Source organism: Sinocyclocheilus grahami, unplaced genomic scaffold, assembly GCF_001515645.1.
Source record: "Sinocyclocheilus grahami isolate Dianchi unplaced genomic scaffold, SAMN03320097.WGS_v1.1 scaffold2347.1, whole genome shotgun sequence".
NCBI lineage: Eukaryota > Metazoa > Chordata > Actinopteri > Cypriniformes > Cyprinidae > Sinocyclocheilus > Sinocyclocheilus grahami.
The window spans coordinates 25,892-37,670 of NW_015507526.1; the positions used below are offsets into that span (position 1 = coordinate 25,892).

An 11,779-nucleotide genomic window follows, 5' to 3' on the forward strand; every position below is an offset into this window, starting at 1 on the left:
ATCCTAAAAAAGTGTTGTAAACAAATGTTAGCATTTATTTTCCACAGTACCTTAGTATATGCGTACTTGATGAGGAAAACAGAATGCCATACTACAGTAAAGTACTTGATTTAATTTGTTATGGTAATTCTATAGTTGCTGTGGTAATATAACAACTATAGTAATAAAAACAAATGACTTTACCCAATACTGTACTTCGTTTTCTACAACTATAGGGTATATTATACTACAATACACTGCAGTTTACTGTAGTATTCATTAACAAAGTGTTGTAAAAACTATAATACTGTATATACAGTATAATACACTTTACTATAGTATGGTTCAAAAACATTATAGTATTGACTATAAATTACTATAGTATTTTTTCATGTGGGATATAGGCATAACAAAAGTAGAATTTCTATAAACCCATACAGGAAGATTTACTTATTGTGTTATCCCAACCACAAATAATATTACCATATAGGCATAATAAAAACAATTACTATACACTATACTGTGCACTTGCTCAGTATGATTTTCCAGCGAACTCAAAACGGAACGACACTCGCGTGCCTTACTTCTGCAAGATGCCGCAGTCCTAAACAAAAAATGAAACTGTTGTTAGCAATTACCAGAAGATGCATAACTGATAATAAATTGCATCACAATACATAAATACAATATTTCATATAAATTACAATATATTTCATACAAAAATGAACCATGGTTTTATGTTTATATCGGCCTATAGCATTATATATATTTTATTATATATATTTATCATTTATATAGGCTATATATCATCATTATATATAGTTATATACGCGCTTTGTACAACATTCAAAACTATAAGTGGCCTGTAAGGAGATATTTCATATTTCAACCAATTTTACTCTGAAAAGCTGATTTTACTCTGACAATAGCCTGTTTGGAAATTTCCAAATTTAGATATAAAATAGGCTATAGATGAGCAACATTTTAAATCATGAAGGTAATAATAAAAGGCTTACTCGTCAGGAATTATATCCTCCACTGTGTCCAAACGTTCTTCAAAATGCGAACGTTTGTCATCTGAGTCGCGTTTTTCCTCTGAGGAGAAAGTCAACTCTTCGTCGCTGTCCAGAACCATCCAAAGTGCTTCTTCACCCATGTAGCGTGCCATCATGCAAACGCGCAGAAAAAGTAAATAATTCTATGATGAAGCTTGACGTTTTATGCCATTTCTCGGGGGCGTGTACATGATTACCTGGCTCGCCTCGGTTCATTTCCATATGAACAGCACACTCAGAGCGGGGCGGGATCACATTAGCTATACGGCATACTCAGCATAACAACCTTCCAAGGCGAGGGGAGTACTGCCAAGCTCAACCTTAAGGGCAGCTTAACAAGGAGGCTCGCAGAGAGCCTAAAAACTGGAACCAGCTGCAGCACAGAGCTCCAGGGTGTGGAGTACTCAGTGCAATGACTATCTAAAGCAAGATAATTACTAAACATGCTCAATCTAAATGCAGAAACAGAGCTCTTGGGACTGGATACTCTAAAAGCGGAGAGAAGCACTCAGCATATCAAACCTCTAGAGCGAGGGGAACACTGAAAGATTAAACTTAAGGGCTGTTTATCAGGGAGGCTTAGGGAGGGGAATACTGCCAAACGCAACCTTGAGGACAGCTCATCAGGGAGGCTCACAAAGAGCCTAATCAACTTGATACTGTATAACTGCAGCACAGAACCATAGGGAGTGGAGTACACAACATAATTCTCTAAACTGAGAGGAGTACAAACCAGGCTCAACCTACATGCAGACAAAGTTCTTGGGAGCAAGCACTTAATATAACAACCCTCTAAAAAGAGGGGAGTATAAAAGTGCTCACCACCTCTAGGGAGCAGCATACTCAACAGGACCCTCCAGAGAGAGATGAGTACTGCCAAGCTTGACCTAAAAGGCGCCTTATTAGTGAAGCTCACAGGGAACTTAGCAACCTAAAAAAGCTCCAGAAACAAGCTAAGGCAGCTTATCTAGGAGGCTCATATTGAGTCTAGCAACCTGAGATAGCTGCAGAATGGAGCTCTGGACACCTTTACCCTCTGGCGTCTGAGGGGGTTTTGGGGCCCTGGAGGAGTTTTGACATGCCCTGACATTTGTGTTTTCTTTTTCAGTATCTTAAAAACATTAATGTCTAAAGTCTGATTACACTGTATTCAGCACAAACTGGGTTACAATAATATGAGAGCAGCATTAATGTACATGTTTGTGTTTTTAAGAAAACAACGTTTATGCATGGTTAGTGAAAAAGTAAAAAATTTAAGTCACTTAAATAAAGTCATAAAACATACTTTTGAGAACTGGATTTGGCAGACTAGCATTTTTGCTACAAAATGATGTGAAAAGCATCCTGCTCAATCATTCTTAAAAACAATATATTGATCTAACTTTTGTAAGACATGTTTTGTGTTAGAAAGGCCATATACGAGGGAGTAACAATGGTCATGCATATTTATGTGATTTACACCTGAAAGACAAAGGGCCCTTCCCTAATGGGCCATCAGTGTGACTGTGAGGCAGGTAAGAAAGAATTTAAATTCAATTCAAGTTTATTTGTATAGCGCTTTTCACTATACAAATCGATGCAAAGCAGCTGTACAATATAAGTTTCTACAATATATTTAGTAGTAGCTTATCAGTGGTAACTATGTCAGTAAATGTACATGTGGCAAAAATGTACAGAAAAATAAATTAAAGACGTAATCAAACAGACTATGAATACCTGCACCTGGACGCCGGCGCACTGAACACTCTTTGATTGCACGTGTCAATGTTTACGAATAGATTAAATGAAAATGGACATCATTAATCTTGACAAACTATATATCATTCTAAAGGTCTAAGCCTCAAGCATCTACGATATATCACTGTTTTTCAATGGAAAGCTTATAAAGAATGTATTTTGTAAGGACATTGAATCTTCAGATTCAAATTCCCCTCTCAAAAGAGTTAAGAGTCAACCTGATTAAACTGATTCAAAATGTATAGCTTACACTTCATCAACTATTCGTCCAGCGTCTAGTAGAAATTAGTGTATCTTACCAATTCTGTTTGTACTACTCCGTGGCCAACAGTAATAATACAATATTGGTATTTGTGTTAACTATGAGCAAGGTAACGAGATCTGGGCAAAGTTTTAACTTCTAAATAAGCAGTGTCTTGTGTTGTGTATTTTAAAGGAAACATGTTTATTAAGCTACTCTGAGAACACATTAACTAAACTAATGAAAACACACACACACACACATACGGTTCAAAGGCTGAGGGTTAATGGAGTTCTAAGGAAGTCTAAAATTCTAGTAATTGTTACTAGTTCTTAGATCGCACCAAGAAAATCACAAAAGTAGAGGTTTGGCTTATCTTTACTGCTTAAGATCCATTCTGCACCAGTTTTCCAGCTAGTAAGGAGACCTTGTTTTACTTGCGTTTTGGTGAAAGCTGAGCGGGGTTTCCTCGGTGGCTTGTCCCAGGGAATCCTAGCGCCTCTGATTGGTTGCTGATCTGTTGTTTGGATGACATCTTTTTGGGAGAGCCCTCGTGGTGAATGGTTGGTTGCCTTGTAATGGAAGAGCTTCGGAAGTCGGTTGCCTTGGTTACGGATGGTGAGGCGCTTGAAGTTCTTCTGAGAGTTTCTTTGCGTGGCTTTAGACTTTGAAGATTTTGGCACGAAGCTTAAACGGAGTGTTTGGGAGTTCTGGATGACCCAATCGCTTGATGGTGCAGCGTGTGAGCGCAAGTTGGGAGCGCAGTTGAAGACAGGCGAAAGAGCGCTGATCTGTTTGGGACATTTGGTTTTAAGTGAGCCGATTTGGTCCATCCCAGAAGCGACTGTCTCAATCAGCTTGTTGCAAGGCGGAGCTACGCCCTGTGTGGTTCCTTTTTCGTGCATAAATTAACATGCTGTTCAATTCATCACGTGGGGAAATTTCTTTGCAGGTTTTGTTAATAACTTCTATAAAGTGTCGTACAACACACACTGTTCTAAATAACAGCTTTTCATTCATTTCAATGTTCTGCAATTATCACAAGTTTTCATTCAACACTAAACTTCACATATCTTACACACATATTAATAGCTTCATCTGCTAAAAAGGGGTTATAAAACATTGATTAAAGTAGCACCGATTACATGAAACACATCAAGCATATATGACATAAAACATATTATTTGTGAATATAGTTGCCCTTTTATACTTTTAAATGATTGTCTTTTGAAATCATCTATGCGAGTTCGTGTGTTCCTTTGTTGCAACGAAAAGGGCGCGAGTTATCATGTAGAAAGGAGAGGAGGAATGTCCTGAGGTCAAGGAAGTGGAGGTCTGCTGAGCCTCCCGCTCAGACGTGTCATTGTAAATCTGTCCGTTTGTGTTTATCAGGTTATTATTTTATGCTGAAGCTGGTCAAAGTTACACTGCACATCTGGTCTTTGCATGGTCTCAGACAGGTTGATTGTCACTGTTCTTTAGATCCATTGTTTTTGCAGGCCTGGTGCTTGTTTGCTAAATCACTCCCTTCTTGTCGTACATGAAGCTTGGTCAGCAGGGGACAATCAACCATTTGCGCTGACATGGTTCTAAAACAAAAGGGGTGTTCTTCTTCTTTTGATTGGATTACGTCTTTCGACGTCTCTTGAGAAGATAAGCAGAGTGGGACAGGAACTGCTCGAGACAATTGGGCGCCCCAAGCTGACCATGTCTCAGTTTTACGACTGCAAACAGTTAGGAGGGGGAACCTTGATTCTTCTGGAATTTCTATTCAATAGTTCAAGTGGGGAATCCATAGTTTATTTGGGTCTGTATGAAACAGAGATCCTACACACCTTTGGCTCGGTGATGTTCCCGGTACGAACATCGGCGGGCATTGGAACAAGAGGCAGAGAGAGAACAGGCACACACAAGACACAAACAACATCTCCATCACTAACTGAATCCTGGTGCAAGGCTTAGGTAATTTGGGGATAATCGGGTTAGGAACACTTGAGATGAGGTAGGGGTGCATTGTTTAGGATTATCTAGAATTGGGTCGTTTTAATTGCTCTAATTGTCAGAGGTTCGACGAGGCGGTATAGGTGTAATCTCAATCAGGTTTGTTGAGTTCTCAGTTTCAGGTTCTTGGTCAGTTTTATCACGTCGGAACATGCGCGGGATGCCTGACGTGCACTTGTTGAAAGACTCTTGGATGGCATTCACTCGCTTGTGGAGGAGGAAGGCAAGTGTCAGCGTCACAACATATCCTACAATAATAGAGATGCAAAGCGCTGTGTCAGCGGCAGACCAAGACAGAATGATTGGCGCGCCAGCGGGCGGAAGGCGAGCAGTGGTATAGGCGGTGATGAGGTTCATGTCACCAGGTTGGTACAGCAGGTGTAGCGGTAGTGTCATTTGTTGCCCCATCATCATCTTGAACGGGGGTACTCCAGTAGACCGGTGAGGGATGGCCCCAATGGCCATCAGTACCAGAGGAAGCTTAATATCCCAATCATTTTGATTGGCGGACACGTACTTCTTCAACATGCTGACCACTGTCCTGTTGCCTCGTTCAACTTGACCTGAGGCAATTGGGTGATGGCTTATGTGGAGCTTGGCCTGTATACCCAGGTGTAATGGTATCAACTCATGGGAAATATGAATAATTAACCATAACTAGTTATAATTAATTATTCATATTTTAGATCCGCTGTAGATATTTACTTAGTTTCCACACTTCCTGCATGCCTTCGGCAGTGAAGTGGGTTCCTCGGTCAGAGTTGACCCTTAAAGGCAGTCCGAACCTTGAGAAGATGTGGTTCATCAAAAGGCAGGCTGTTGTTTCTGCTGTATCATTGGGAGCTGGGAGACACTCTACCCACTTTGTGAATTCGCAAACCACGGTGAGGAAATATTTGTTACCCCGTGTTGACTGTGGTATGGGTCCTACCCAATCTATTTGGAGGTCCGACTATGGGAAGGTCATTTCTTTCCACTGCAGTGGTGCTCAGTGGTTTGGATTTACCGGTTGAAACTGGCAACACACCAGGCATCCTTTTACGTACTCCGCCACGTCTTGCTGCATGCCAGGCCACTATGCTACTTGTTTGAGCGTTTCGTAGGTGTTCTTGGTGCCATGGTGTCTAGCACATGGTGAAACGTGGGCATGTGTCAGCATCATCCCCCTTTGGCTCTGAGGGACTACGAGCTTTGGCACAGCGAGGGGCTCAGGGACATATGTGAGAACACCGTCTTTGAGATGCAACATGTGCTTGATAGAGATGAGCGTGCAGAGATCGTAGGAAGTGGCTAGGTCGGAGGTGGAAATGGGATGAGTTAGTGGGTCTGAAAGGTGAGCTGCAATAGTGTGCAGTGTCAGATCCGAAGCCTGGAGGGTGAGGAGATCATCAGCGGCGAATTGAGGTGAGAGTTCGACGTAAGAGGTGGTGGGGGTTTGCGCGCCAGTGGCGTGCTGGTGGCGGGTTATGGCTGTCACTGATGGGTTGGGTGGGAGGGCAGGAAATGTCCAGGACTCTCCGTGTAATGCACCTACTTTGGCGAGGGCATTAGTTTGGTGTTTGAGATCTTGGTCTTGTCCTGGTTGACGTGAGTGACCTCGGACCTTTTTCCAATAAACGATCATGTCATGTTCAGTGACAATGGCAATGGCATCGCATGCTTGGAAGAGTTCCTGATGTTTGACAGACTGGATTCAAGACAGCTAACAAAAAGCCTGTTTCCATCCAGCTAGATGGCATGTGAAGCTTAGGCGGGCGTAGTTCGAGTCGGTACAGATGAGGAGTTCTTTGATGTTGAGGGATGCAGCAAATTGTAGGGTGATGAGGATGGCCGCTATTTCTGCATATTGCGATGAGTGAGGGCCTAATGTGAATTGTTGTGGCTGGCGAGGTTCATTGTTGAGCCAGACCACTCCCGCTCCAGCTTTCAAGTTGCCCTGTTGATTGTAGGAGTAGCCATCGACATATGCTGTGGGCATCCCTTCACATACATTCTCCTCGAAGTACCTGTGGTTTGTCAGTTGCGGCTGTGAAGGTTCTTTGGGTTTTGCTGCTGTGTGCAGCGTGTCCGTTGAACAGTTCTGGCAGGCTGCTAGCCTGTTTCCTAGAGATGATTTGTGGTTTTGGGCATATCTTGCCTTGACGTCCCATCCTTGGATCGTCGTTAACCAGGTAGCTATGCGTGCGTTGATTACCACGCCATCCCTGTTTTGTTGGCTGTTGAGGAAGGTGACTGGCTGGTGACATGTTTCAATGATAACCTTCTGAGCTCCAGTGTAGTTGGAGAAATGCTGGATGGCCCACACAGACTGCGAAAAAGCTTTGCTTTGCACTGAGTACTTGCATTCAGGGGGAAGCAGAGTTTTGCTGACATAAGCGACCACTCGCTTGTCTTTGTCGTGGAGCTGATACAGGCCTGCGCTGAGGCAATGATTGGAGAATCCAGCATCCAGATAGAATTCCTTTCCTGGGTCTGGGTAGGCCAGGCATGGGGTGGAGCACAGGCATTGTTTGAGCTCGCTCATAGCTTTGTCCTGGGCTTCCGACCAAACGAAGGGCTCGTCCTTTCTCAGGAGGGAGGTTAGTGGTCGTGCAATGTCAGCGTAGTTTTCAATGAACTGTTTTGAGTAATTGCACACTCCCAGAAAGCTTCGCAGCTCAGAAATGTTAGTGGGTTTTTTTATGTTTTGGAATGCTTAGATGCGGCTGGACTGTGGTTCGATGCCATCTCGTCCGACGAGCAGGCAGACATAGTTCACTCTGGTTTTACACCATTGTCCTTTGTGGAGGGCGATTTTCGCTCCTGCCATTGCCAGTTGGTTCAGGACGTGATCGATTTCTTTGAGGTGGTCTGCCACATTTGAGCTTTTCAAAAGAACATCATCTACGTTAACGAGGTTGCCTCTTGTTCTGGCATCAGGGCATGCTTTGTTCAGGAAGATGTTGAATTCTGCTGGTGAGTTGGCATAGTCAAAGGGGCACCGTGTAAAGGTGTACTGTCGATTGCCAAAGGTGAATGTCAGCTTGTGTTGGTTATCAGGGTGGACAGGGATTGTCCAAAATCCTGAGGCGACGTCCAGCGTGGAAAGGATCGTTGAGCCTTTGATTTTGGGAATCTCTTGGTCCAACTGGGTCATAGGCCATCGCGATAAGGGTACTTGCTGGTTTAATTTGCGATAGTCAATGGTGGGCCACCATTTGCCGTTGGGCTTTAGAACTGGCCATATCGGGGCAGAGTACGTGCTGTTACAGGGGCGGATGACCCCCTTTTCCAGCATGGAGTCTATGATTTCTTGCACTGGCTCATATGACGCTATTGGAATCATGTACTGTCGCACAAATGTGGGTGGTACATTTGGGCTTGTCGGGATGTGCACCGTGTGGATGTCGGTCAGGCCACAATCCAGGGAGTCCTTTGCGAAGGAGTCCTTGTACTTGTACAGAACCTCTTTGAGTCCTTGGCGATCTGCTTCCTTGTGGAGGGCATCCGCCTCACTCAGGATCTGTTGGACTTGTGCATTGAACCCGGCGTAGGGTTCCTCCATTGTTGAGTCATTTGAGGGGCTCTGGGCCTTGATGGTCACCTGTGCAGATGATTCTGTCGCGGGCTGTGTTGAGACAGCGTAGACCGCGAGGTGAGTGTAATCTGTTAGTTCTGATCGGCAGACACTTTCTCTGGACACTGGCAGAATAGAAGTGATGGCAATGATTTCACTGGGTCTTGTGAATGTTACTGTGTCATCATCATATTCAGCTGACATTAGTTGGACTGGTTTGGGGCCTATGACAGGTACCGTTAGCTCAAAGTCGTGGAACGCCTGGTTGATGAGCCATCCCAGGTGACTGGCTTTGGGAATGTTGATGTCTTTGGCCGTACAGTTGTTGAACAACACATACACAGCACGAGATGACACTTCAAGGAGAGGTGTGGCTTCCAAGGTCAGTCCTAGTCTTAGGCAGGTCCTGGAAGGTTAGAAGAAGCCTAGCTTACTGTTGAGCGTTTGGCCAGGTTTCATGTTGAGGCGGATGCTGACACTCTTGCTGTAGGCAGGTATTGTAGCTTCTTGCTCATTGATCATGGCGCATGCATCTGGCATTGTTTGACCAGATCGAAGGTTCTTGAGGTTGACTGCAGTGGTCAGTTGGTGCGACAGGGGAGCCCATATGATGTTGTTCACGATGTCCACACAGGCATTGAGCCGGCCCATGATGTCTACTCCAATGTAGATGTCATGAGGTAGGTTGGGGACAACGAGGAAGTAGTGACTCAGGTGTCTATTGTTCCATCGTATGTCCACAGCGCAGATGATCTTGGAGGTAGCCATGGTTGTCGACCAGGGACCGAGAGCAAAGCGGCTGTGTTTTGAGATCTGTGGTAGACTCTGGTGTCTTTGCTTCAATGTTCTGAATAGCTTCAGGCTGATAGCTGAGTTCTCCGCCTTGGCTTCACTGACTGGAAGGGCAGAGGCTCGCGGACTTGCGTCCATATCTTTAGGTGCTTGAAGTCTATTAAGGGTTCAAAGTGATTAAGCAGGTCTTTTCCAATGAGGAGTGGATACGTGTTGAGTGGTGAGACGTATACTGGGTGAACGAGAGTCATCGGTCCCACAGTTAGGTGAATTGGGGCCATATATTTTAGTTGTAGGCCCGTGCGGGAATATGCTTGAAGGTTCAGCTCGCACCTTTGGAGTTTGAGGGGTCCGTTAGACCTCTATGTTCTCTCTTAGACTTCTTCAAGGAGTTCGGTCGACATTAGGGTATGATCATTAGGGTTAGATGTCGGCTCCCGTGTCGAGAAGGGGTTTGACTTTGATGTGGCATTCGATGATGATGGAGAGGTAAAACTTCCTTGCTATACCTTTTTGAGGTCGCCCAGGAGTTGAGGGATTGGAGTTTGGGATGAGACAGGTAGGATATCAGGACTGATCTTGTGTTCTTCGGAGGAGTGTCAGACGACCAAGACAGCACTTTCGGGAACTTGAGTGGTTTCGTCAGCAAGTGTTTGTTGGACGCTGCTGTGATCTGACACATCAGGTGTTGGGTCAGTTTCTGACTGTTTTACGGGTTGTTCAGGTAGGATTTCTTGTCCGTCTGAAGTAATGGAGGTTACGGTTTTCTGAGAGTGAGGTGAGAAAGCGCTGTTCTCTTTGGTCTGTTGGGTCAGGTGGCTCTGTTTAAAAAAGAAAACAAGTAGTAAGAATAGAAAAAGAATATAGAATGTTAGTGTCAGAGGCTCTCTTATATATCCCTGATAGTGCGCATACATCTCGGAGACGGCTATTTGACATCTGCATTTACATCTGCAAGTAAATTATTTTTTAGAGCATTTGCTCATCTGCAATACGTCTATAGGACGTTTCCTATCAGATGTCAAATAGATGTTTAGAAGATGTCTTTAAGATGTTTGTACGCAGCAGATGCTTTCCAGATGAAGCGATCTTTAACAGATATCTTGCAGACGTACGTGTGCTATCTGGGATACATATATATATATATATATATATATACAGGGTTTGAAATTGACACCCGCCAACCCGCCAAATGCGGGTAAAAATCAGCTGTGGCGGGTAACACTGTCAAATCACTAGCCAATTTGGCGGGGTACTTTTCGTAAGTTATGTTTACTCATTAATTTCTTGGGGAAGTTCATGCAAGCCAAATCTGCGCCGGTTTAGCGCAAATACTGAACTCGTGAGACATCATGACATTATCGAGTATATTGCAAAAACCAAACAAATCACTCCTACAGAGGCACGCAACGTGATGAAGTCTGGTTAGACCAACACAGCTTTAGTGCGCGTGCGCATTTATAGTGCGTTCTTTCACTGCATGACTCAGTCTATTAATATGCTTTAACAATGATCACATAATTCAAGATAAGGGGGTAGAAAATGTATAAATTTATATCAATTCATATAGTTAATCATTATCACACGAAGAGTGCCGTTTTTTCTTTAAAAAATCAGCATGGTTACAAATGTGATATTGATTTTATACAACAGTTCAATAAACAATAAGTTAATATCAAGAGACGTACGTTTTAGACAGCATATTGGCTGTTTTTGTGTTATTTCTGCGCTATTTCACCAACTAAAAACATTCCACACACAGCCACAGTACTGTTTTGCGTCTCTGAGCAACATGACGTTGTTTTGTTTCTGAATGAATCAAGCGTGTAAATGATTCGGTTCAATCGCAATGACTCACTTAACAGTGACTTGCTGCCCCTTACTGGCGGTTTTAATTTGACATTTAAAGTATCTTTTCATTTTGAAAATAATTTCAAATATCAGTATTCAACATTTCATGTTTAAAATATCAACACATTATTTATGCATTTGTAACTGCAGTTTAAAGCATTCCATGTCCCTCTAAGCTGCATTAACATGTGTAAATACATCTAAATGCCACTTCATATGCAACTTCTGCAAAGATTAATTTTATTGATACTGATTTAATTTGTTTAGTAACAGCCTAAATGTATTATTATTATAACTGACTGATTAAATGTAAGAATTTGACTCAAAAGATTATGTACATTTTTAGAAAAAAAATGGCTTTATAAAAAGTTAAAAATGCACATAAAAGGTAAAAAATAAATTGAAACTTATTGGAAAAGATTAATTTCTATCACTGCTGTGTACTGACCACACAGAATATGAAGAATATCAAAAACTTTAGGAGTCAGCTGTCCACGGTATCCTTAAGATATCAGCACAATAACACACTCAGCAAAATATTGTCTAATTATCTTTATCGATAAAATC

At 42.9% G+C, this 11,779-nt stretch overlaps 1 protein-coding gene across 1 annotated transcript in view; it reads left to right on the plus strand.

Annotated features, from left to right (window-relative positions):
• Positions 1 to 9,335: 9,335 nt before the first annotated feature.
• LOC107574804 (interferon-induced very large GTPase 1-like) overlaps positions 9,336 to 11,779 on the plus strand; it is a 12,646-nt gene continuing 10,202 nt past the window's right edge. Inside the window, exon 1 of the mRNA XM_016261241.1 lies at positions 9,336 to 9,479. Within this exon, the coding sequence (XP_016116727.1) occupies positions 9,336 to 9,479 (144 nt within the window). The remainder of the gene's footprint in view (positions 9,480 to 11,779) is intronic.